Source organism: Heterostelium album, assembly GCF_000004825.1.
Source record: "Heterostelium album PN500 unplaced genomic scaffold PPL_contig13, whole genome shotgun sequence".
Taxonomy (NCBI): Eukaryota; Evosea; class Eumycetozoa; order Acytosteliales; family Acytosteliaceae; genus Heterostelium; species Heterostelium album.
In genome coordinates, this window is record NW_008805090.1 from 491524 (window position 1) to 519003 (window position 27480).

At 37.8% G+C, this 27480-nt stretch overlaps 8 protein-coding genes across 8 annotated transcripts; 6 read left to right on the plus strand and 2 right to left on the minus strand.

The window, feature by feature from the left end:
* Positions 1 to 43: 43 nt before the first annotated feature.
* pfdn1 (prefoldin beta-like domain containing protein) lies at positions 44 to 687 on the plus strand (the record flags this gene model as incomplete). Its single annotated transcript, XM_020576854.1, has 4 exons — positions 44 to 73; positions 143 to 309; positions 427 to 511; positions 610 to 687. 4 exons carry the CDS (start codon positions 44 to 46, stop codon positions 685 to 687), a joined length of 360 nt encoding a protein of 119 aa, XP_020433266.1.
* A 305-nt stretch (positions 688 to 992) lies between these two features.
* Positions 993 to 1423, plus strand: PPL_05986 (uncharacterized protein; the record flags this gene model as incomplete). The annotated part of the gene is made up of 2 exons (XM_020576855.1): positions 993 to 1061; positions 1172 to 1423. The coding sequence occupies 2 exons, from the start codon at positions 993 to 995 to the stop codon at positions 1421 to 1423; spliced, it is 321 nt and encodes a 106-aa protein (XP_020433267.1).
* Positions 1424 to 1570: 147 nt separating this feature from the next.
* PPL_05987 (uncharacterized protein) lies at positions 1571 to 1924 on the minus strand (the record flags this gene model as incomplete). Its single annotated transcript, XM_020576856.1, has 1 exon — positions 1571 to 1924. One exon carries the CDS (start codon positions 1922 to 1924, stop codon positions 1571 to 1573), a length of 354 nt encoding a protein of 117 aa, XP_020433268.1.
* Positions 1925 to 3263: 1339 nt separating this feature from the next.
* Positions 3264 to 4364, plus strand: PPL_05988 (bridge-like lipid transfer protein; the record flags this gene model as incomplete). Its single annotated transcript, XM_020576857.1, has 2 exons — positions 3264 to 3480; positions 4087 to 4364. The coding sequence occupies 2 exons, from the start codon at positions 3264 to 3266 to the stop codon at positions 4362 to 4364; spliced, it is 495 nt and encodes a 164-aa protein (XP_020433269.1).
* An 88-nt stretch (positions 4365 to 4452) lies between these two features.
* On the plus strand, positions 4453 to 16515 carry vps13B (uncharacterized protein; the record flags this gene model as incomplete). Its single annotated transcript, XM_020576858.1, has 3 exons — positions 4453 to 4598; positions 4672 to 4900; positions 4984 to 16515. 3 exons carry the CDS (start codon positions 4453 to 4455, stop codon positions 16513 to 16515), a joined length of 11907 nt encoding a protein of 3968 aa, XP_020433270.1.
* A 172-nt stretch (positions 16516 to 16687) lies between these two features.
* Positions 16688 to 19262, plus strand: PPL_05990 (vacuolar protein sorting-associated protein; the record flags this gene model as incomplete). The annotated part of the gene is made up of 5 exons (XM_020576859.1): positions 16688 to 17540; positions 17616 to 17769; positions 17837 to 17926; positions 18002 to 18170; positions 18255 to 19262. The coding sequence occupies 5 exons, from the start codon at positions 16688 to 16690 to the stop codon at positions 19260 to 19262; spliced, it is 2274 nt and encodes a 757-aa protein (XP_020433271.1).
* A 312-nt stretch (positions 19263 to 19574) lies between these two features.
* plbB (phospholipase B family protein) lies at positions 19575 to 21443 on the plus strand (the record flags this gene model as incomplete). The annotated part of the gene is made up of 5 exons (XM_020576860.1): positions 19575 to 20298; positions 20332 to 20678; positions 20754 to 20896; positions 20961 to 21263; positions 21284 to 21443. The coding sequence occupies 5 exons, from the start codon at positions 19575 to 19577 to the stop codon at positions 21441 to 21443; spliced, it is 1677 nt and encodes a 558-aa protein (XP_020433272.1).
* Positions 21444 to 21634: 191 nt separating this feature from the next.
* On the minus strand, positions 21635 to 26797 carry PPL_05992 (RING zinc finger-containing protein; the record flags this gene model as incomplete). The annotated part of the gene is made up of 7 exons (XM_020576861.1): positions 21635 to 24343; positions 24435 to 24574; positions 24662 to 25038; positions 25114 to 25496; positions 25556 to 26283; positions 26391 to 26459; positions 26566 to 26797. 7 exons carry the CDS (start codon positions 26795 to 26797, stop codon positions 21635 to 21637), a joined length of 4638 nt encoding a protein of 1545 aa, XP_020433273.1.
* Positions 26798 to 27480: the final 683 nt, after the last annotated feature.

Below are 27480 nucleotides of genomic sequence, written 5' to 3' on the forward strand. Positions count from 1 at the left end.
TTTGATATTAGTAAACATAATTTGATATAATATAGATTATAAAATGTCGGATTTAGAAATAACTGATATGCAGGTATGTTTAAGAGAGCTATTTTAACATTATGGTTGTGCTTGATACTAAAAGTTGTTATTATTACTGAAGGCGTTTCAAGAGATTCGTGAGAAACTCTTCAATTTAAATAGAAACTTGAATAACATCAGACAAAAGATACAGGTATCCGATAAAGATAGACAAAGATGTGTTATTACATTGAAGGAGCTAGAGACACTCCCACCAAATACAAAAACATACAAATCTGTTGGTAAAATGTAATATATCATAATCGTTCGATGCATTCTAGAATGCATCAATTACTATATCTATTAAATTTAGATCAATAACTAATACAATCGAATCATAATAAAATAATGATAATAATAATACAGGTTTTTAGTTGCACCAAAAGATACATTGAAAAAAGAACTTAAAAAACAGGTAGAGAAAGACGAAGAAGATGTTAAAGGTTTAATGGTAAGCAATCATACCAAAAGATAACATAGCGCAAATCACATGTATATCGATCAAATTACTTAATTAATCATCTTTTATCTTTATTATTTATAAATTAGAATCAAGGAAAATATATAGATGCTCAGATTTCAGAAACAGAAAAGAGTTTGAAAGAATTAGTGATCACAAAGAAATAAATTAAGAATAAACAACACCAATAAAATAATAGTAATAGATATTTTAAAACGACACATCTAAACTATGGTCATCATTAATTATGTTCATATGAATTACATCGATTGTTGTGTTGTTGATATTAATACATAATCTAAACGTATTCCTAAAATCAACTTTTTTAAAAAATTTTTTTTTAAAAAAAACTAAAATTAAAATATTAATATAAATTTAAAAGTTATATTAATTAATTAAAGATTATCTATTTAATTATTTATTATTTGTATTATTTAAGTATATATATATTTTCAAAAAAAAAAAAAAAGATATGCCACTGTGGATGAATCTTGCATTGTTGGCAGTTGCCAAGAAAGTGATAGTATACACTGTAGCAAGGGTATGTTTTTGAATGCTAAAGTAATAAGCAAGATGTTAGTCATGGTTATTTATAGAGTTATTCGCAATGAAATGAAACAGACGTATGGAATACCAAAGTTATATCTGAAGGCAAAACGATTAAATCATTCTGTAATGCCAAACTCGACAAGGGAGAATATAGACAGCTTTATTGAAACATCGTTTAGACTGCCAAACAAAATATACGATAAATATTGGAAGTCAAGTAGTAGCAATGTTTCAAATCCAACAACAACAACAACATCTATAAAAACAAAACCACCAACCACGAATGAACCAACGACCACAAAACTAAAAAGAAAGAAGAAAGAGAAATCAAAAGAAGATGAAATAGATGATTAAATAAATAAATAATGTAAATATAAAAGAAAGATTAAAACTATAGTTTTTATTTTTATTTGATTGGAATTACTATTATTCCTTATTTACAAAAAATATGCACGTGTGTTTGTTGTTGTTTGATTTTGGCAACATAATTTAAACTTGATTTTAATTGTGCTTTACGGTCAAGATGTAACGATCGGTTTTATCATGTTTGAGTGTCACCGATACATTCTTTTCTTTGGAGCATTTGTTGTCGGGACCTTCAATCTCTAGCTCCTCCAACTCGATTTGATTTTCCGAGAACCATTTCTTGTCGAGGTTGGTTTGTACATTCGGTTCGAAAGTATAGAACTCGGTCAGAGGATCGGAAACATGGATGGTTGAATGTGCACAGCTACCACTTATCCAGCCACCGGAATGAGTTTTATCCCAAACGAATGGTTTGAATGACAATTTATATTGACAATCGACACATCCACTGAAATTTGAATTATCTTCTTCAGTATTAAGAGATGACATTGTTAAATTATTATTATTATTATTATTATTTATTTATTTATTCTTATTTATAAATAATTAAGATTTGATAGAATATAATATACTTTTTTTCTTTTAAGTTTTAAACTTTACAAATACAAACAAAGTATTTTCTTTTTATTAAAATTAACTGTTAATCTCTTAAGGCATTCTTTACTTAATCTAATTTTCAAATAACAATATCATTATTCAATATTTATACTTCTTTTACCATTGAATTACCAAAAAGAGTAAATCTTTTTTAAAAATATTAGTTTTTGTCAAATCAAAACTTTTTTGATATTCTTTTTAAGGAAAAGTCTTTGAAATCTGTATTACTACGTATGATATCATTGTTAAGAAAAAAGAGTTAGTTATTATTTTCTTTTTTGTTGTTTTCAATAATTGTTTAATTAATGTTGTTCTAAAAATAAAATAAAAAAACCAACAACATGATCTCTCCTTTGAATTGAAACATCATCACCTTGGTATTCAGAAACTAAATTTTTTGATTCTTTTAAGTGGCAGAAACAATTTAAAATATCTAGAAAAACTTTTTCGATTTCTCTTAACAATTGATAGATATTTGTGAATTTACACTATGATTGTTGGGATTTCGATTGCTCTCGATTAATTATTTTCAGGATGCTCGTAAATGAAAATGATGAAAGAACCACCTGTGCAAACTTCACATTCCATTTTTGCAAAAATGAAATAGCATTAAAGTTTTCTTAAATTCAGAAAGATGTTTAAAAATTGATTTTTTTCATTTTTAACAAATTTTTTGAAAATTTCATTGGGGAGCCACACTCTGAGAGTACTATCTAGCAACCAAGGTTTAATAGATAATATAATAAACAAACCCTTATTTTTTTAAAAAGATATATATTTTTCATTAAACCATTTTTTAGTTTAGTCTTTATAAATAATATTTATATATTTAAAGTAATAATAATAAAAAACACCACTTACTTTCTTTCTTTATTGATAATCAATAAAAAGAAAAGTAATTCACATTTAACACATTTAAAAACAAAACATACGAACGATTTTAAAAAAAATCAAAAGCAAAGCAAACAATCAAAAGTTGTAAAATAATAATAATAATTAAATTAATAATAATAGTTAACATAATATTTTAATTAATCATATATACATATGTATTAGTGGTTTTGTATATTTTTTAGTTAAAGTTTAGTTTAGTTTATTTTAGTTTAAGTTTAGTTTTATAGAAATTTGTTGTTTATATATATTATAGAGTTAAAAGAAAAGAGAGAAAAAGGAAGAAGAAAGAAGAAATCATACAGATTGTTAGATATTTATATATAGATAATTGATAAAGATGTTTGAATCTTTAGTAGCAGATATATTGGTTAAATATATTGGTGAATATATAAAGAATCTTTCATCAGAGCAATTAAAAGTAAATGTATTCAGTGGAAATGTGGTTTTGAGAAATTTGGAAATCAAAGGTGAAGCTTTACAATCCTTTAAACTACCGTTACACGTTCAGAAAGGTATCATCGGTACCTTGGAATTAAAGATACCATGGACTGTATGTATAATCTATAGTTAACCATCATCCTGCGAATATTAATATATTAATATCAATATGACAACTTAATTGTTTGAAGAATTTAAAATCGATGCCAGTCATTCTGGAAATAGATTCAATTTGTTTATATGCAATTCCACAGACTGGATTCGAGTACAACGAGGAGGAGGAGCGAGTCAAACAACAGCTGACAAAGCAGAAGAAGTTGGACAAGTACGAGTTGATCCGGTCGTGGAAGGAGGGTGGCGGTCTCGAGGGTGGACCGGCTGGACGTTCGCAAGACACATTCATGTCGAACGTCATGTCAAAGATACTCAATAACATCGAGGTGAAAATCAATACATTCCACTTGCGCTACGAAGAGGTTCGCAATGGAAAGATCTATTCGCTCGGTCTGTCGTTTGGTTCACTCACCGCCTATTCCACCGATGGCAACTACACTCGCCAATTCCACAACAATGGTTCGCCAACTGCTTCCAACAACAATACTGCTGGCGGCGACAACGATACACTCTTCAAATACGTTGAACTCTCTGACTTTTCGATCTATTTGAACTCTGAGGAGGAACAACACCAGGGCGAATCGATACGCGATCTCTCCAACGATGAGTTTGCGCGCAAGTTAAAGTCGATGACTGGAACCAACCGCAATTTGGGCGACCACAAATACATCTTGAAACCGATAACCGTTACGCTCAAGGTGGAGGTCAACAAGAATCTACAGATGGACAAGTCGGTGCCAAAGATGAAGGTGCAGTGTCAGTTCGAGGAGGTGTCGTTCTACATCGAGGAGAATCAGTATCAAACCATTCTGAAGCTGTTGACAACGATTGGCGCGTACGCACAGGAATTAAAGTATCTCAAGTACCGACCGAAGCTGCGTCCTAAACAGGATCCGAGAGCGTGGTGGCGTTACTTTGCCGAGGTGTATCGTGAGTCGATTCGTGAGAAGATACAACAGCGTTCGTGGAACTACATGCAGAAGCGTCGACAGAACCGAAAGGAATACGTCGTACTCTTTAAAAAGTTACAGGCAGTCGAATGGCTAGAGCCAATCAACGAAAAGGAAAAGAAACGACTGCAAGAAATGGAAGAATTTTTAAGTTTTGAAGATATTATATAGTAAGTTTGCAACTTAAGATTACATTGGATTATTTCTTGTTTATCTAATCAATCAATCAATCAATCTATTTAGTTTTAGATCATTGGCAAGAAGAGAACTTGCAAAAGAACAGGCGATTGCAGATTCAAAGAAAGGTGAATTCTATAGTTCTGTAAACAGAACAAAAGGTTTCTTTGGATTCTGGAAGTCAAACGAACCAAAGATGTCGATTCAGCTGACAAAAGAACAACAAGAAGAGATCTATAAATCTATGGAATATGATGAGATCGCATTGAGTGCAACCATTGAAATGCCACCTGATGTAAGTAGTTTTAGTTTAGAATAGTTGGTATCTAGAAGAACAAAACACACAACTAACTAATATTGATGATTGATTATGTTTAGTATATTCAAAATGTATTACAAGTTCAAGTGTCAGCGATTATTTTCACTATTATAGGAAGTCGTGAAGGAGAAGATCCTTTGATGAAATCCTACCTCAATAATATTTCATTCAAGATGTCTCAGAGACAACAGGGTTTTAGAATAGATTTGGATCTCGAGTCATTCAACGTTATCGATCACAACAATGTCGACAGTTTATTCCCATATATCATCACATCAACGCCAAGATACAAATGTGGAATCAACAACAAGAAATTATCAGAGTTGGATTCACCAACATTACATTCATCATCATCAAATTTAAATACTTTAATACAAAACAATAATAATAATAATAGCAATAGTAATGACAACAACAACAATAACAATAATAACATTAATAATCATTTATTTAATATAACATTTGAAACGAATCCAATTTCAAGTACATACGATTATAGATTATCATTGATATTGAACACTATGGAAGTAGTTGTAAATAAGCCACAGATTGAAAGATTGATAGAGTTTGCTACACCCGAGGAAAATGTAAATTTGTTCCCATTGTCGTCGGTGGCGATGGAGGAGTTGATCTTGCTGAAGGAGATGACGATCTTCCAGCTGCGAGAGGTAATCAATCATCACAAGACAATCGATCTCTACGTAGATGCCAAGGCACCGACCGTCATCATAACGGAGCATGCCAACCGTGTCGACACCTCGCTGATCATCGTCGATCTCGGAAGTTGCTTGATGCACTCTGACCTCAGTCAAAAGTCTGCGAAAGTAAAGGATTCAATCGATCGTCCGTTGCTCCTAACCGAGTTGGAAACACCGGTAAAAGAATCCGATCTCTACGACCACTATCGTGCAACTCTATCTTCCATAAAAGTGATGTTGGCGCGAAACGACCAAGAGTGGTGGCGAGCCACTACCAATGGCAACACCAGTTCCGGAAATTCCAATTCCAATTCCAATTCCAGTGTGGACGTTAGTAATGGATTCCCACTTATTGAAGAGATGGCGATTAATCTTCATATTCAGAGTTGTATCGAACCGAATGAGTTGTCGTTGGCGTTGTTCAAGGTGAGTGGAACGCTGCCAGAGGTGAAGATCAACATCTCCGATGAATCGTATCTTCAGTTGTACAGAATGTCCAAGACTCTTGCTGCAGAATCGACTCACTCGTCCAACGCCTACAATCAGCTTATGGACACACTCTACACCACCAAACAACAGTCGGAAACAGTCGTCGATGTCAGTCAAATGGAAATCAAGCTATCGGAAGCATATCGTCAGGTTCTATCGAAACGAAAGATATTCGAAGGTGAATTCACTCTAGAGAAAGTATTGGTAGATGTACATAGTAGTAGTAATATATCGTCGTTGTTCAACAACGGTAACAACAACAACAATAGCAATGGTAATGTTGGTATCAATCAACCAACCAATATACGTTTGATACAGTTGAGAATCAATGAATTACAATTGTCGCTAAAGAAGAAGACCTATGATTATTTCGGTAGTTTGTTGTTGGCAAAGATGGAGATTGAGGATTGTCTCGAGAAGAACAGTCGGTTCTCTTCGTTGGTGACATCGCAGTCGCGTTACAAGTCGACCGAGACCAAAAAGTTGATATCGATCAGTCATCACATCATCGAGAAAGACTCACCAGAGTACTCTGGTATCGATACCGATATCGATTTCAACTTTGGTGAACTCAATATGAATTACAATCCTCGATCCATCGGTCAAGTTCTCACTTTCCTCGATTACTGCTTTGAGGAGACTTACAAGGTGCAAGAGGAGCTACTACACACAGCAGCCGCTACAGAAATGATGTCCTCAGAGGAGATCATCAATGACATCGTACTGCCAGTACAGCAATCACCAAGTAAAACACAAACATCAACATCATTATCATTGTCATCAACAACATCAATTCCACCACCTGCATCTTCACAACAACAAGCAGTTACCGCTACAAACTTGTCTGTCATCAGAGCGAAAGCGAATGTTCATGCACTTTCGATATCGTTGAACGACGATGGTAATGAGATCGGTATGTTCTCCATCAATCGATTTGTCATCAAAGAATGTACGTTGAATGGAAGAGAGGTTGAGGTAGATGGTCACTTGGATTCGATCACCATTGAATCGTTCATCGATTCACAGTCACCAGAGCATGAGTCATTCAAGATACTTACACCCAAGAATCAAGATGTATCAATGGCAACATTCAAGTACAAGAGTTACAGCAATCGTTCTGTCAACAAAACACGTGATTTCGACACTGAAATCGACTTGGATCTTCGAAGTATAAGAGTTACAGTGTTGGTAGATTTCATTCTAAAGACAAAATCACTTGTTCAACTTCCATTTAAAACAGTTAAATATGCATCTCTTTATAGATATCAAACAGAATATACCAATAACAATGAGAATGACAATTCAAATAGTAATCAGCAACAACAGCAACAACTCCAACTCCAACAACAACAAATGGAAATACAAAAAGAACAAGGTATCAAAGAGAAGAAAACCAATTATCGTATATTCTTAGAGTCACCACAGTTGATTCTTTCATCTAGCGATAAGCTGTCGACTACCGACGATAAGATCATCTCTGAGCTTGGATCGATAGAGATCTCCACTGTGCTCAGGAAATCGATGGTTAAGAATGCCGATGGCCAAGAAGCAGAGGTCGAATGGCAAGTCATCAATGCCACTCTCTCCGACATGAATATGAAGACATTCAAAGCTGGCAAATATCATCAGGTTCTCCACAATCTCTCGATCAACACATCGATTCAGCAGCTACTCTGTTGGAGCAAGACACAGCTGTCCGTCTCAAAGTCGGTGGTTCCACTGCAACAGCTGATCAGTGTCGACATCGGTGAGATCGCTCTGGAGTTCCAGGATCTCGAACATTCACTCATCTTCACCATCACCAAAGACGTCATCGAAAAGATATCGGCGCGTGCCAAAGAGAAGCAAACAAAGAAAGAACAAGAGAAACAGATCAACAACAACAGTAGAAAACAATCTACTGGAATCCCAATGGATATCGATGCAATCATTTCAAAGCTAAGTGTCAATGTTGAACGGTTTACACTGTTGCTTCAGCTGGAGCAATACGACTTTGGTCAGTTGACACTCTCCAAGATCAACGTCCACTCACAGACCACTCGTGGAAATGTCACTCGTTTCAATGGAGATGTACAGTTTGGACAGGTTGTAGATATGCGTCCGGCAGTAAAAGATATCGAATTGTTTGAAACTATATTCCAGCCGTTACAACGCAACAGCAATGACAGTAACAACAACAATCCATTGTTAAAGTTCAGCTTTATCTCTCATGAACCACCTTCGTTGAATGGCTGGGATAGTGAGTTGACGCTGGATGTCGAACCAACTGTCATCAATGCATCGGCTGGATTCCTCTTTGGCATGAAAGACTTCTTTTTGTTACCGTTTGTCAAGCGACTCTCGAGTCACACCGCTGAGAATCCAAACTCGCCAGACTTTGAAATGCCAACTTTGGAATCGATTGACATGTCCATCATTTCAAAGATGAAACTGAATGTTGTACTCAACAGACCCACTATTCAATTGCCAGTATCACCATTCTCCAAAGACATCGTTGAGATGACAGCAGAGAAGCTAGAGATCACCAACCGCTACCTCAATTGGCCAGTCAATTCCTTTGACATTCCAGTGGAGTCGATGATGATCAGCCTGTCAAAGATCATCCTTTCATCGGTCAGAGGTGACGACAGAGACGATCGTAAGCAATTCACACGTATTCCTGTTGACTTGGCAATCGATTATCAATCGTTGGAATCTGTATTCACCAACACTGTCGATGTCATTCTTGGCGGTTTGCAACCGACCAAAGTTCAACTGTCACTGACACCGATATCGTTGGCCATCGATGAGTCGGACTTTGCATTCTTTATCGACATGATTGCACAGGCGTTCAGAGCACTCGATGACAATCCACCGCTAAAGTTGAAGAAGCGTGATCCCTACATTATGGAGCTGCTCTTCCTTCGGGCGAATCCAGACAATCTTGCCAAGATTCTCGATATCCACGGTATGGAAATAGCGGTTTGCTTGCAGTCGATCGAGCTGATTCTCTCTTCTCACGTCGACACACACGATCCATTTGCAACGATCTCCATCGAGCAATGTCTATTGAATGTCAACATGGCAACCGTTCCAAGGGAGAAGAAGATGCATGTCAGTGGAGCAGTCAAACAGCTTCGTGTTTATGACACTCGAACACAATTGAATCACAGTCCACTCAACAATGAAATGGTTTTCTATTGCACCAAAGATGATCTCAATATGATGGAGTTTAAGTATCTATCCTATTCCAACAACAACAACAAGTCAAGATTATATTCCTCAATGTTGGATTTCAACATGAATGGTCTACTCACATATGGACATCCTGCATTCTTGTTGCGTGTCTGGGATTTCGTAGTGGTCAACTTCACATCGGTATTTGGTACCTATACAACCGATAAATATTGTCCCGACGAACAAGTAGCAGTGCCCAACGACAGTCGTATGAAGATGAATGTTTGTTTCGATCATCCTTTAATTGTACTAAGACAATCATATGACTGTAGTAGTGATAACCAATCGATTGTCTATGTCGAACCTGACACTATCAACATTGCCAATGAGTTTACAAAGTTGAGTGAAATCGAAGCAATGACAAGAGGCAGTGAGTACTCTGATGCTATGATTATCAAACTTAACAATACCACTCTCAATCTACTGCAACCACAACAAGAAGATCATCAATTGGAACACAACGAAAAGTATGCTCTCGCTACAAACTACAATATCGAAATCATGGTGGAGTCGAAGCCAGAGTATTCACTTGGCGATATCTCGTCGAATGCAACATCGACCTACTCTATCAAAACGAACGATCTTCGTCTCTCTTGTAATAGTGTGCAGTTCGATCGATTCTATCAGTGTTTGAACCATGCTCTCGAGTGTCAGTATCAACTGGATCACGAATATCAGAAGCGTTTCCTCAAGCCTGGATTCACACCGACACAGACCGACCTCTTTGCTCTGGTCGAAGTCGATTCGATCGTGCTCGATCTCATCGATTTGGAATCACAGAAATCGATTGCATTGGTATCGTTCAATGAATTCAAAATCGACTCTGCCATGCTGGAACCGGGAATGACCGTAACCGGTTCGCTCTCTCACATCAACGTCGTCGATCAACTCTCGGGAACCGCAATTGTCAAACCGCACGGCTCGGAATACGCAACGCTGTTCTTCACCTACAAATCGCACAGCGAAAGAACAGCCGACGGTTGGGATACAGAGTTGGAATCGACCATCAAGAATATCCTGTTGGTTCCATTCCCACTGAGTTTGCTCAACGATATTAAGCAATTCCTTCTGGATCCACTCACTCACACCCCGATTGCACAGAGACCACCTGTCCGCTTGGAACAGCCAAGAATGAAGCTTTCCTCAATCATCAAAGATTCGCGTGTTATGCTCTACGACCCTGCAGTCGGACCTGTCGATCACCTGCTATTTAGCGTCGATTGCTTAGAGATGCATAATTCAATCGATCGACAAACTCTTGGTGGTAGTGGAAATGCAAGCAACAACAGCAGCAACTTGATTGAATTCGATTTGGAGAGATGGAAATACGATATCGAAGGTCTATCGATGTCATTACATCGTACCGATCAAAAGACAACTAGACTGCTTAGCAACCTTGAACTGACTGCCAACACCGACACCATCAGAGACTACGACCATTTCCTCAATCGTTTCCAAGAGGTCCTAGAGGAATCCACTCTCCAATTGGAACTTCCTCCCAATGTGAAAACCAACATTGAAATTCAAGAGTTGTATATCACCCTCTCGAGATCCAACTATTGTTTCTTGATGGATCTTTACAATACCTATATCAAATCCACCAGTAAAACATCGAGTAGTAACGTATCATCTTCAGTTACTTCCACTAGTACAACAACAACAACAACAGCAACAGCAGCAACGAATATTAGTGATGAAGCATCGGTTGAATCGGAATTGATGCAATCGATTGTTGCCAATTTAATATCGCTAAAGATGAATTCATTCTCTGTTGTGTTGATCGATGGAATCTATGGATTGGCTGAAGTATCGTTCTACGACTTTGACACTGTGATGAGTGTCTACAAGACCTCAGGAGACGACGGTGCCACTGAAGTCAGCGGATCACTCAACCGTCTCCAGTTTATGGATCAACGAAGACAATCGTGTCAATCGCGCTACAAAAACATTGTCAACAGTACCTTCGATTCACGTGTAGAATTCAACTTTAGACCGTTCACAAACGATCCTACTTGGACACAGAAACTGGATGTCAAACTCGATAATGTCATTTTCACTCCATTGTTTGATTTGTTCACAGAGGTACAAGAGTATCTCAGGTTGGACGCCAGTGACACCTCCGATTCAAAGTCACCGGTTAGAAGCCGATTGAAATACGATATCATAATGAATCACACCAAGCTGTTGATTCCCATGAATATCGAGCTGAACAACAACTATCTCAGTGGTGACATTCAAGAGATTCAGATCTCGAATGCTTTCATCGGTAAGCAGGATTTGGATATCGATCAACTCTCCCTAAAGATCACTTCGATGTCGTTGGCCGAACACATTGAGAATGGACTTGAACAAACTAGAATCATGTCCGATTTGAATATGGATATCACAATGAAGACCAATCTCTATCACCAGTTGCCAGCTCCTTCCAACCAACCGCTCACCAACATCGTTATGGATGTCGGTAACATTCAGATGTCATTCTCACCACACCAATATCTGTTCTTCTATAACATGATGAATCTAACACTTCGTAGATACTACGAATTCCGCTACGGACCTTATCCCGCACAGCCACAGATTGCACAAGTTGCCAAGCAAGAAGGAGAAGAAGACAATTTGGTCGACCAAGTTGAAGAGGAGGAGGAGCAGCAAGAAGAACAATTGGATATGAATGTTCTTATCAATATTCAATTGCTAAAGTTGACAATGAACACTGCTAATTACAATCCATCAGAGTTGACATTGAAGCGACTATCGATGGAAGTCGACATGACCAAGAAGAAAATGGTGGTCGATGGCAAAGCCAAAGATTTGATCATAACAAGCAACGAAACCAACTATCAATCGTTGTACAATGTCATCTTGGAGAAGGTTGATAGACAAAAGGAGTTCTTTACCTTTAAGTATATTTCACATGCTGCAACAGAGCCTGTCGAATGGGACACTGAATTCCTCATCAATCTTCGCTCGATCAATATGGTATCGATGATTGGTAGCCTCACAAGAGTGAAAGACTTCCTTATGGAGCCACTTTCCACACCGATCGTTTCACCTCCCAATGCTCTGGTGCGCGCACACGCTTCAAAGATGCGACAGGTCATCAATATGGAGCCTTGGACACTCTTTATACCGGCGACAGATACCACCAAAGATGCAGTGATCATCAAGTTTGGCTCGACAAACATGACCAATTTCTATCGTGATATCAAAATCGACGATAGCGAAACTGTTCATCCCGTTGAAGTACTGCAACTTACCATCTCGAAACTCTCGCTATTCAGTGAGCGCGATGGCAATCGTGTGTCAATTTCCAACCAGGCATCTTGTTTTGTGGAAATCGAAAAGTTGTTCTCCATCAAGGATTCTCTCGCCATCGAGGATCAAAAGATGTTGGTAAAGATCCCATCGCTCGAGTTGATATTCAGTCAGGAGGACTACCGCTTCTTCTACTACATCTTCACAAGCGATTGGATGCGATTCTCCACCGACGAATCGAAACGTCCACCCGTTCCACCACCAACGCCTCACTTTGACGGTCGACGATTCATCTATGTCACACCGGACCACGAAGAGCAGAAAGCGATTGCCGAACATCAGTTTGAATCACCACTCGGTTTCATCAATCTCACTGCGGATTCACCGCGTCAAATGACCATCTACACTGAGATCGGAAGGATATCGATGGCCATCAGTCACATCGATCCTATCCTCGATCCAATTGCATCGCTTGAGATCAATCAAGTCAATGTCAACTATCTGCTCTATCGTAACAATATCGTCAAGACAGAGATGACCGTTGATACCGTTCAGTTGGTGGACGAACGTCAATCGTCTGACTCGGTGTTCAAAGAGATTCTCACACGCAAGAAACAAACAAAGAAAGGCGATCCACAGCTGTTGGTCCAGTCATGGGTTGACGCCAGACGCAACCGAAACTTTGTGTCGATCCACTGTGATCATCCACTGTTGTTTGTTTCACCCGATTCCATCATCCCGATTATGTCGTTCTTCACATCGATTCAACAGCCAACGAAATATGTCCAAGAGAAGAAGCGATCTCAACAACCGGCACCCGTACCCAGCCACTTTAGATTCTACCTCAACGTGACCAAACCAAAGATGTTGCTCGTCGAGGATGAAACTCAACAGAACACCCGTGCGCTAGTCATTAAGATGCCGATTGAATTCCACTATTCTCTGACACCCGAGCAGAATCTAACGATGGAGTTGAAAGCACCGAAATGCCAGGTATTCAGAAACACTCCGTTCGCAGAGACCGAAGGAACTTCATCCACTCCGATCACCAACAGTTTCTCATTCAATTTCCTCTATCTCCATTTCGTTGAGAACGACCAGCGCACCGTGAATATCAAGTTCCAACCGCTCAATATCTTCTTGACCTACAAGGAGATGATACTGATCAACAGAATCATCAATAATCTTTCAACCAAAGAAACAACGATCCCTCATTCCAATTCATCGTCTTCGCTTACTCCTCCATCGACACCACCCAACGAAACTGTCATTACAACAGCAGCATCATCACCTTCAAGTAGTCGACCAACCACTCCAACTTCACCACTTAGAAATAGCAATAATAATCTTAAAACAAGTGGAAATAATAATGTCAATAATAATAACAATATCAATAACAACAGTAATAACAATACACCAAGTCACAGTCGTAATAATAGTCGTGATAATTCATCTAAAGCTTTGTCCACTTTGAAGTCACCTATTAGACCAGAGGATTCGGCGAGTCTCATGCACAAAACACGTGCACATCTCGATTTTGTTGGTCGTGTCAACCTGACTATTCTCGATGAATCACATTCGGTGACATTCCAAGATATTCCATTCGTACAAATCTCGATGGGTGATCTTACCAGTGATTTCTGGGGCTGGGAAGACTACAGTTTCATCACCACCAACTGCCTTTTGAAAGTGGAGGTATTCAACTACAAACACATGGCATTCGATTCCCTGATTGAACAATTCCCTCTGAATATCCAGGTATTGAAATCCGATGATCCGAAACTAAAGATTTCAATTAAAGCTGAAGACCTCGTCAATATCAATATTTCGCATCCCTTCATTGCATCGCTCGCCAAATTCTATGAGAACATCCAGAATATCAATGAGAAAGAGCGATATCAACAAGCTAAATATTACAATAGTCAACAACAGCAGCAGCAACAACAACTCCAACACCACCATCGCAGCAATAGCAACTCCAACAACCATCAGTCTTCGTCGTCATCGGGCAACGGTGACAACAGCTATGAGAACGATGACTCCATTCCAAGAATTGACATTGAACTAGCTCACAGCAACAACAACCTAACACAATCATCGTCGGGAACCAAGCCAATTTCCATACCGAGTTCACCATCGAAATCCAGTCTTCCGACGTTTGGTTCACAGAATGATTTACAATCGCCAAGAGGATCGATAGAAGCACTCCGTTGGAAGAAAGCAGAACCCAATGTTCCACTGGTTGAGAAACCTTCGTTGTCAGCATCGATTATCGCCAGTACCAAACGTGATTCTATGAAGTCATCGGTCATTATGACACACTTTAATACCAACGGGGTTAAACACCGTCGTCAACTCTCGGGCTCTGTCAATTCGCAACAACTGTTCAATACAGTCGGTCAATCGCTCTTCTGGATTGTCAATCTCACCGGCAAAGACATTCAATACTACGTTGAGGAGTTGCAGTTGGTTCAACAACAGCCAACTTCCTCCTTGTCCTCCGGCGCTTCCTCCTCATCTTCGTCGTCGCTCTCACAGTCGACTTTGAATGCACACAACAGCTCATCGCGTGAACTCAATCCCAAGCTCCGCTCCTCCTACGATCCAGTGGCCGACGAAGAAGAAGCAGCCGAGTTGGAAGCGAAAACCAAGGTGGATCGTGCCGTTCACTTTTTGAAGAATCGCGAGAAGAAACCACTCGAGCTCAATTCGGTGTTGTTCAAGACACGTGATTTCCGTACTCACGGTAACTTGAATGCACATATCGCCTTTAGATTCACAGACTCTGAGGAAGATCAATGGATCCACGGAGTCTCTATCAATATGATGGGTGACAACTTTTATTTCCCACCATTCGGAAATCGTGCCAATCTCATTGTTTGTGAGGTCGGTTGGAACGAATCGAACGACAACAAGATCGCCACTCTGCGATCCCCGGTTATAGTGCGTAACTCTTGTACCATCCCAATCGATATACTTGTGATCAGCGGTGCCAACGAGCAGACAATCTTTGGCCCGATAGCAGTTGGCGACAACTTTTATATTCCCGTTGATTTCTTTAACTTTACCAGTAGAATATCGATTCGTCCTGCAGGACATGATTTCATTTTCGACATGGAGCATGCTCTGGATCTTGTGGATTCGAGTAGTTGGCCAACCTCACATCTCTTCATGCCATACAAAGAGGATGGCAGCTCCAGTCACGGTAGTTCGAATTCACTCACTGACTATCGTTCGATGCTCCATTTCTTCTATTTAGCGACTTTGGTACAATCGGGAATACGTTGTGAGAGAACCGGTCTGATTTCCACTACTCTTATCATCTGTCCACCTCTTATCATTGAGAATACTCTCTACTGTGATATCAATGTGCGTGTCCACAGTCACTCTGAGGTGAAGAGAAACAAATCCGACTACAACAAATCCGTACAACAACATCCACCTGCTTTGATCGCCAGTGGCAAACAGATCCCTTTCTACACACACGCGGAAAACGATGTCGGTGTAACGCTAGCGTTGAACGGACTCGGCAAAGAACAGTATTTCCATTTGCAATACATGTTGACCAGTTCCTCAACCACCGGGCTGAATATCATCGATCCAACAGAGGACAGTGGATCGTTCACACAAGAGGTAACCTATCAGTGTGTTGACACCGGTTATAATCTCACTCTGAAGATCGACCATAGATTCGAAGGAGGTTGTCACATCGCTTCGATCTACACAACTAACGCAATCACCAATCACGCTATGAATTCCATTCGTTCTGCGTCCATCCATCAAAGGACCAAAGACATCGCCCACCATCACGCTGGAAACCAACGAGAATTCCATTATGCTCGGTCACGACAAGTTCACACTCTCGCATCCTTCGTTCCCCGATATCCAATCGAAAGAATTCGATATCATTCTCGGCAAGGAGGATATCATTGAGATTCAACTCGAGGGTAGAGACACTATGAAACTGCAGTTCCGTGTTTTCGTATCGACCGGCACCAACGTACACTTTAGAACGCGCCGAGTAGATATCTATCCTCGCTTCTGTTTGGTCAACAAGCTACCACTGCCCATTGCCTACACGCAATACTCAAAGGACATGATAAAGATGACCACCGAGAACCTGGAGCTTCAACCCGATGACCAAATCCCATTCTACTGGTTCAACGGCTACGACGAACAAATGCTGGCAGTCACAATCACCCATGAAAACGAATGGAAATGGTCGTCCGGTGTTCGTATCGACAGTGTCGGAACCAACTACCTCAAGCTCACCAATGTCCACGACGCCAACATTGAGCAGGTGATCAAGGTCGAGGTAATCGACTCGAATGAATCGATCATGGTGTTCTTCTATCCGACCGACCCACAACTCCTGCCGTTCCACATCAAGAACGACACGCAACTAACGATCTCCGTACTTCAAAAGTGTCCGGCTGCCAAGCGCTACGTGTTGAAACCGAACGACGACATCTACTACACTTGGGATCAGCCGTGTGCTGACCAACAGCTGCTTGTCCTCGTTGAGAACAGTGCAACACCGGCAATTATCAATCTCAACAAGATAAAAGCATTCAAACCAATCAAATTCGATCGATACGTTATCTTCCCAGTCTCGCAATCCGTCAATGGTGTCACCAGAGAACTCACATTCTCCCATCACCATGAACAAGCAAAGGTACAGGATATCATCGAATTTGCCATTGAATTTTCTTTCGATCGTCTTGGATTCTCTATTATCAACGATGTTCCAGAGGAGTTGATCTACATCCAATTGAAAGACAGTTCCTTCTGGTACAGTACTTCCAATATCACCCATACAACTTGGGTCATCATCGATGACATTCAAATTGACAATCAGAAACCCGACACTGATTACCCTGTCCTACTTTGGTGTGATAAAAAGTTAGATGGAAAATGTTTACCATTCTTGGAATTCTCTGCTATCAAATTAAATAAGGGTAAAAAAACATTACATTATATATAAACATAGTAATTATTATTTCATACTAATATTATTCCCAAAAAATTAACAGAGAATTTCGAATATTATGATTTAATTGCCCTCTATTTGAATGAACTCTATGTGCAATTGGATGATACAACACTCATCAATCTACATTCATTCTATTCTAAATTACCCCTTGATAAATTCTATAGTACTAAAGGAAACCCAATTGAACAATTAAAGTATGTATAAATATATATTTATGAATGATATCTAATATTAATGTTAATTAATTTTTAATAATAATAGTATGTTCTATATTAAATGGTTAATTGTAGCTGAAATTAAATTATATTTAACATTTAGTATTTCAAGAGATGGTATTTTAAGTAATTATAAGTATGTTTGGTTAAAAAAAAATGAAAATGAGGGAAAAAACAAATTTATTAATATTTTTTTTAATTTAAATTCTAGTAAATTACCTGCTCTCAGACTTTTAGTACCATCACTAGGTAAATCATTGGGTCAATTAGAGAATGCTCCTCTCACTATCAACCAACTGGGTATAAAGAATGTATTTACTACACCACCACGATTACAAGAACATTTATATTCTCATTACAACAAACAAATGAGGAGACAAGTAAGTAGAAAAAACAAGAAAAACAAAACAAAAAGAATATAACCTATAGTAAGATTTACTAATTATCAATCCATCGATATTCAGGTTCATATTATTTTGGGATCATCCAATATCTTTGGTAGTCCTGTTGTATTGTTTAATACAATTAGTACTGGTATGACAGAGGCCATCGAAGAACCAGTAAAGGGATCGATTCTTCTAATGAAGAGAATTCTCTATGCTGCCGCCAACAGTTCCGCCAAATTGTTTGGTACTATTTCGAATGGTTTTGCTGTTTGGTCGATGGATGAGACCTATCTCAGAAGAAGAGATACCGAAGAGAGAATCAAAGCCAAGCACATCGGTCAGGGTATCTTACTCGGAACCAAAGGTTTGGCGATTGGATTCTTTGATGGTATCACAGGTATTGTTACACAGCCTGTGATGGGTGCAATACACGACGGTCCAGTCGGTCTTCTTAAGGGTATAGGAAAGGGTATTGCCGGTGTCGCAGTGAAACCGGTGACCGGTGTCTTTGATTTCGCAGCGAGAACCTCTGAGGGTATCAGAAACAATACAAATATCAATCCCGAACGATTCAGACTACGTGTGCCAAGATATATCAACCCACGTGAACCGATTAGAGAGTATTCGCTGGACGAGAGTGAAGGTAATTTCCTCATGAAACAAAATCAGTCGAGTATCATCAAGCGTCAAGGTGTTCGTAGAATGGAGTATAAATTCCATATGGTACTGCCAGATTGCACGATCCTCCTCACATCGGTATCGATGATCTGTCTATCAAAGAAAGGTTCCTACCGATGGTCATTCCCACTCACAGAGATCGCAAGAATTGGACATCCGAAATCAGGAAAGAGCTATCTTAATATACATCTCAAGAAGTATCTCAAATTTGGAAAACTTGGATCCAGCAAGAAAAAGATTGCCATCCACTGCTCCAACGAATCGATCCTTATTCAATTGGACACTAAGATCAGATCATGTCTATTCAAATCATATGATATCGATTTGGATGCAGTCGATGATGAAGATGGTGAGAAATCAAGTATGGTAACATTGGCCGACAAGAGCACAAGATACACAAAAACTTAAATAAAATTTAAATTATTATAAAATTAAAAACAAATTTATTCTAGAATACAGATTACTGGTCTAAAGAAGATAATAATTAAAATTAATCTTTTTAAAGTTATAAAAATAAGATGAATCTTTCAAAAGATTTTTCATAGTGCGATTTTTCATAAATATCTTTCAAAGATTTTCATTAAATATCCAATTAATTATTTATTCTATTATTAAAAGATCATGACAATGAAAATTAAATATCACCACGAGTATTTAGATAAACAATAACTTTAAAAATCATTATTAAAATTTAATAAAAGAGAATAGATAAATAATAAAATGATATCATTAAGATATAGTTTATTATTTACGATTGTTGCGACCATACATTTGGTTGTAGCTCAAATACCTTCGAACATTCCAGTGTATTCTACAAAGTTGGAATCACCTACATCCAACCAATTTGTTGTTTACCCTGGAAATGATTCTACTGCAATGGCTCAAGCTGCATATACAAATCAGATGATGGAGATAGGCTGGGGTTACATATCGATCACCACCAACCCTGATTTCACCGATTTTCAACAGGCAATGGCTGCAGGTTTCATCGAAGGTTATCTCTCTGCCGATATGATTTGGCAGACATGGTACAATATCTATGTTAACGAGTATAACAATCAATCGGTTCCAAGTTCGATTATTGATTGGTCAGATGAAAACTTGGCATACATTTACAAACAGGTCGAAGCTAATACCAATGATCCATTCTGGATTCATATCAGTCTTATTGTTACTCAGATGTCATCAATGGTAGATGGATACAACAGCGCCAACACCGATCCATCTAAAGAACTCACAATGTTGGAATTCTACTTGATGAACAGTGATGGAGATATGGGTGATATCAGTTATGCACTCAACCTTACAACCGAACAATATAGAAAATCATTAATTGCTGCCGATGGACTACCAAAAGAAATTTCAAAGAAAGATTGGGTCAAGAGATTCGAACATTGTTCTTCTTTAATTAAACTTACAGATGATCTCTCTGAATTGTATTCTGGTAAATATTAGCTTCTTATTTAATAATATATAGAGGTTGACTTACTAATTAAGATCTCTTTAGCTCATACATCATGGAGTAGTTATTATGTAATGGTTAGAATGTTTAAATCATACAATTTGAAATACTCTGCATTCGCTAGTTCACATTTGGTTATGTTCTCTGGTTACCCTGCAACACTTGCATCTTGTGATGATTTCTATTTGTTAGACACCAGATTAGTAGTAACTGAAACTACCAATGGATTATTAAACAATAATTTGTATAACCTTATCAACCCTCAATCGGTTTTAACATGGATGCGTGCAATTGTTGCTAATCGTTTGGCTCACAACGGTCCTTCATGGTGTGAGGCTTTTTCAAACGAAAACAGTGGTACTGTAAGTTATATCGCTTCCTCTTCTTAAGTAATCATTTCTTAGATTAGATTGACTAATTCGTTTATTAAATTATAGTATAACAATCAATGGATGATTACAGACTATAATAAATTTGTAAAAGGTGTTAGAGTACGTGACGGTACACTTTACGTTTTGGAACAGATTCCAGGTTATATTGAATACGCAGATGTCACCAATATTCTAAGAACTGGTTATTGGTATGAAGTATAATATAAATAACATTCTTAAAATAATCGTTATATTAACCTAATTCTTTTAAAGGCCATCCTATAATGTTCCATATTTCGAAAACATTTTCAATATGTCTGGTTTCAATGATACAGGATCAAGTGACTATGAGGCATACGAAGAGGATCCACGTTCCCAAATATTTAGACGAGATGCCAACAAAGTATATTCAATGTCTGATTTCCAAGCAATCATGAGATACAATAATTTCCAACACGATCCACTTTCCCAAGGAGATGCTGCCAATCAGATCTCTAGCAGATTCGATCTTAATCTACCAACTGCTCAAGATTATGATGCCTTTGGTGGAATCGATAGTAAAGTAACCTCCTATCAGTTGGTCAATCAAATGATAGCATTAGCACAATCTGGTCCGACTCGACTCACGATCAACAACCACCCTTCCAATGGTCTGCAGCTAATTGGACAGCTGAGTACCCAACAATCGGAATGCCAAACACATGGAACTTCACTTGGGTAACATTCGAAGATACTACTTTTTCAGTTAGTCAATAAATAAATACCTCATAATTATTATAATTTAAATGATAAACCAATCCAAATATTCATTATTATCAATATTTACAAATATATTAATTTGCAAAACTTGTTGAGGAAAAATAATTTTTCGTTTTATCATGGTGAGGTTTCATTTATTATTAACAAACTTTAAAAATCAAATATATTATTATTTATTTAAAAAAATTTTAATTGAATTTTCTTGAATTATTTGAATTCATCCAATGTTTGTATAGGCTCTTGAGTTTCTTTTGGGATAGAGTCAGAGAACAATCTGGAGTTAAACTGGCAACTCCGTCTGGGGATAGATAAATTCCGAATGGGAAGAAGTTGGTAGTTTTACCATGCTCCTCTTTGAGTACTTTTACAAGTGGGTTGTCAACTCCCATGAACATTCCAAGTGGCGTATTTGGACATCTGTATGAGTGAATATAGGCACTTCCTTTACAATTTTCAGTGGCACAGAAACCTAGTGAACAGAACATACAAACGGTCTTCTTAAGACTCTTACAGTTGTCACAGTGTCCATATTCGAGAGAATTGGTGAGGAAATCAATGTACTTCTCTGGCAAATTGATAAACTTGGGTAATCTCTTGAACGATGAAGGTGGTGGGAAGACACCAACAAACTTTGATCCCTTTGGTGTCGATTGCAAGGTGACGTAGTGATCGATGAGTGGAGTGAAATCCATGGCGGCCATGAACTTGTCGATTGGCTTGACACCGAGATAGTCACGGATCTTATTGAAATCAGAGAAATCTTCGAGTGAGATCTCTGATTTGTTGTCGGGGATGTAGAACTCACGGAAGAGATACATCTTACGAAGGTATGGGTGAATTTGATCGTTGAATTGCTCGATCAACTCGTTGGACATGGTTGTTGATTTGAGCTCGGCGATAAACTCCTTGAGGTTCTTCTTGTTGAGAATTTCATCGGGACGTGTTCTCATAAAGTGCACCAAAATAATTGAGAACACATAGTAGATGTATCCATTGACTATACAATTGAATGGATCACAGTTTGAAAGGAATACCTGGTAGGTCGATGCAATGAATGGATCCATCAAGAAGATATAGTTATTTTCGAGTGGCAAACGATTCTCGGGCGTGGTTGGAACGTTGCATGCCATGACCACATTGAACAGCCGCTTGAGTGTGGCCAACTCCTTGTTGAACTCGACTTGCTTCATGAGGAAATATGGCTCATTGCTATAGTATGAGGTCTTTCTTGACTTGAGCTCTAGAGTCTCGGCGTTTTGAAGTACAAACTTCCAGAGGTATCTCTCGATGACAGTGACATTCTCCTTGTTGAACAAGAAGAAATCGAATCTACACAAACTGGTAAAGAATAACTTTCTTGCTTCGAGTGACTCGATGGTGTTGTCGACGGACAATGGGATGATGATGTTGGAGGACAACGAACACAATGGACAAGAGAATCCTTCTTCGAAATTTGGGAATAACTTACGAAGACAGGTTTGATGGATATTGTGTGAGCAAGAGGTGATATAGGTCGATGCCGAACGGTAGAACAAGAAACATGCAAACAAGGTTGGGTCATCATCTTTGCTCGGGAGATATGGTAATGATCCTGGATTGATTTCACTGAAGAAGTATTCCTCCAAGAATGTTACATAGTCATCTGGAAGAGTTGGGTCGGCAATATACTTCTCGACCTCGAGCTTATTGTGGAGTTGAACGGTCGAAGTAATATCGATGTAACCAATCGAATAGAGTAGCTCTTGTTCCTTTCCGGTTTGGCAAACAATACAGCTCTCATCGTGATTGACTTCCTCGTGGTTGTGCTCTTCACCTTCGACAATCTCTTTGAATCTGTTGGGTGGTGGAAGAGTTGGTGATGGAACTGCAGGTGATGGCGAGTTGGCAACGTCCGGTGTGACATCGCCAGATGAAGATGCACCTGGAATTGCCAAAGAAGGTGATGTGGGGAGTGGTGAGTTGTTGTTGTTGTTGCTGTCAGTGTCTTCCTTTTCGAGATCGTTCAAGAATGATTGTTGTTGTTGCTTCATTCTCTCAGAGATCTTCTTGGCACGCTCAGATACCGCCTTCTTTTGGTTGATCTCTTCGGCAGAGAGTTGATTCTGATTGAAATCGATACCTGCCTTCTCAAAGAAATCTTTGAAGTTTGCATTGAATTGATTCAAGAATTGGAAGACATGCTTGAGGAGTGTCTTCTTTTCGAGATTCAACGATTGCTTGGTGGACACCCAGATGTTGCAGAGTAGATCCAACAATGAGAGTGGCTTCTTGACACCGACGGTGACCTCTACGTTGTAGGTCTTGATCAAATTGAGCACAGAGAAATTACGCTCGAATTTGACTTGAGTCTTATCCTCGGCAGCAAAGAATGCATTGATAGTCTCGTGGAGGTAATCGAGTGTTGGCTTGTCCATGGTTTCCATTGCCTCTTTGAATGAGTTGATACCAAGACACAACATGTATAGGAAGTCATTGACAACGATGTCTGTCTTCTTCAAGAGCAAACGAATGACTGTTTGGAGATCGAATGCGTCATCGTAACTAACATAGTCATGCTCCAAAAAGTCTAAAATAACAGTAAAGATAACCTCAAAGAGTGTTGGCTCGTTGTAGATGTTGTCGACCTTGACAAACTCTGGGTGGAGTGGAGTGAGCTTTGGTGGAGCTGGGAATTCATCTGGGAGCTTGGCTCTCTTCTGGTAGTTACCATAGTTCATGATAGTCTTGCTCTTCAAGAATGTCTTGAACTTCAATGAGAGGAATGGATAGTACAAATCGATATCCTTCCAGTATTCATCCTTCAACTCACGGACCTTATCCTTCTTTACAGAGACCTGATTGACAATCTCCTCAATCTTTTCCTTTGGAACATCCTTAAAGATGAATCCCAAATTGAACTAAAAGAAAATTATTCATCAGTTAGTAAGTAAGTTTAATAATAAAAAAAGAAAAGATAGACAGACAGATTAATCTATCGATTTTACATACATTATCAAATACAAAGAAACCAGCAGAAATAACTTGAATCAAATGATGTCTGATCTCAGCATCTGTTGGATTGATAGTACCTCTAACTTGGAATGATGAAATCAACAATGCAAATAATTCATTGAATGCAGATGATGTATCTATAATAATAAACTAATAGTTAATATCTTGTAAAGAGATCCCACAGGACTGTGTTTTGGAAAAGATGATTTCGATTGATTACTTACTGTAGACATCGACCGAAGTGATGACATTGAAGAATGCATGAATAAAGTGTCTTGGACCAAGTGACATCAAACCCATTTGAAGGGCAAACAAGTCGTTCATCATTGTAATGTCAGTGAAGAACTCTGTTGATTGACGTAGATTCATTAAGCTTTCCTTTGGATCAAACGATGGATCGTAAGAGATATAGCAAACTCTGAACAACAAGATTGTGTTGACCATATTAACGACTTCCTCTACACCGAAATCAGCCAATTCATGTACCATATTATAGTTTCCTTCGAGGATAGCAGTTGCCAACATTCTGTACAATGGGAAATGAACTGGGATTTCACTATATTTAAACTTTTGGAAGAAATCTTGATGTGGTAACAATAATCTAATATATATAAAAGAGTTCAATTAGAAAATCTAATAGTTCATTACTTGTGTGTGTGTGTGATTGTACACTTACTCATTTCTTAAATAAAGTTGTGGATAAACTAATTTCTTAAGTTGAGCAATGGTCTCAGTGATGATTTTCTTTGGTACGGTTGGATCATCATGGAGAGTGGAGATGATGTTCTTTGTGGATTGCATTAAACGATGCTCCAATGATACCAAGAAACATGTTGTAGTGATAGTTGGATCGACAAACTGTGGTGAGATGAAATTGTGGAGAGCCAACGCAAACTCAAAGAACAACTTGAATATCTTTTTGTCATTCATAAAGTAGAGAGCTACCTCTTTGTTCTTTATCAACTTTGGGAAACTAGTGAAATCAGATTGCAACATAACTTCTCTTTCAATTGGTTTATCTGATTTATAAAATGGTTCTAAAATTGGCATATATGTTTTCTATAACAATATATTAGTAAACATTGATATTTGATATTATGGTTGAATCAGTTACTTACATGTGTTTGCAATAGTAGCTCCATGTAGTTGTTGTTTGATGAATAACCGGTTGAGAATGGAATCAAAATTGATTTGGTTTCCATGTAGAACGAACCGATGAGCAACATCATCTCGGTGGAGACTGGATCACGCGGTGTGAAGATGTCGACGTAGTTCTTGAGGTACTCCTCAAAGAAGATGATCTTGAAGAGACGGTGGTTGTCAATGAGCAACGTCAAGAGGTCGAGGAAATAGTTCAAGAGGTGTGGACGTCTGAATATGTATGGCAGGAAGTGGTGAGATTCGATCGAGTGATTCTCGGTGGTTGGGAATGGCAGCGGGGTCGGGTTGTTCAGGTTGAAGTTCGACGGGTCGAGTGTACGCGACGACGTCTCCTCGGAGATGATGTGAATCAAGATGGAGGAACGCGACGCCAAGAACGACAGCCACTCGATGATCACCTCGATATTCGGCTTGTTCGCTTCGAAATCCGAAGGCATCGTAGTCACTCTCTGAAGATAGGCAAACAGATATCTAAAGAAGAGATGCAAGTCTTTCTGAACGGTCGGTTGCACCATACGGCATTGTTTCACCTGATTGGCTTCATCGACGTTTCTATGGTCGACACAGAATCCACTTGGCTTCACTGACTCTGCATTACCACAGTCACAGACAGCCGAAGTACTTTCATAGATTGAGAACTTATGTTTCTGTTCAATATGTGGACCATTAAAGAAACAGCTTGGACCTAGAATTTAGTATATTACAAGAAGTTAAGTAAGTAATTAATTAATTCATTGATAATAATAACAAACTTATTATTATTATTATTTTAACAATTTGTTTATTACTTACAAATACAACTGTTCTCAAGAGTAGTACATGAATTACAAATAAAGAACCATGCTGGTTTACTTCTTGTTTCTAAATTAATTAAAAGTTAATTTGGTGTGTGTGGTGTGTGTGTTAGATTATTTTGTTGTTGTTATTGTTGTTTGAATTATAATATTATATATTTAGGATAGTTTACCATATTGACATTTTAGAGTATCGTCAGATGGATATTTATCAAAGAAGTTCTCGACTTCCATGAAACAACATTTCTTAAAGAGGTACTCAAGGTGATCGTTGGTGACGGTCTTATCTTTCAGTTCATCGAGAACCATCTTGAAGGTTGGTACCTCTTTAGCCTCGACTGGCACCTCTGATCTTCCATCTTCATTGCTCTCGTTGTTCTTTACTAAAGAAGCTGTATTTCCCATCTTTTTATTATTATTATTATATTAACTTATCTTATCTTATCTGAATCTATTTATTCTATCTTTATCTTAATCTTAAAAAAGTTTTATTATTTTAATGTTTTTTAAAATAATATCTCTATATTAATTAATTAAAAAACAAAACAGAATAAATTGATCGATCGATTGATTGATATTTGATTATAGATATTTATAAATATAAATAATATACAATTATAAAAAAAATAAAGATTTGTTGAAAATATTATTAAAAGATTTTTTAAATTAAAAAAATTAAAAAAAAAAAAAACTTATTCTATCAGTTTGATTGATTTTCAATGTGTACAGGTGTGATAGTTGAAAAAATATATATAAATAAAAATATATAAGTTTAATTAATTTTTAATAGATTTGATTGAGTTGAGTTTTAAAAAAATTAAAGGTCTTTGATAAGAAATTAAAAGGAATAATTTGTTTTTTTTTTTTTTTTTTTTTTTGAAGATTTTTTCAATTGAAGATAAAATGCAAATTTCTGTGAAAAAAATATTTTGGGCTTTGATAAAAAAAGTAAAGTGGGTATTAAAGTTAACTTTAAGCTTATAATAATAACAGATAGATATTATTACTTATAAATATCAATCATCATTTGAGAATTGTTAACAACAAATTATTATGATTCATTCACAATATGTCAGTTTGTTTTAAAT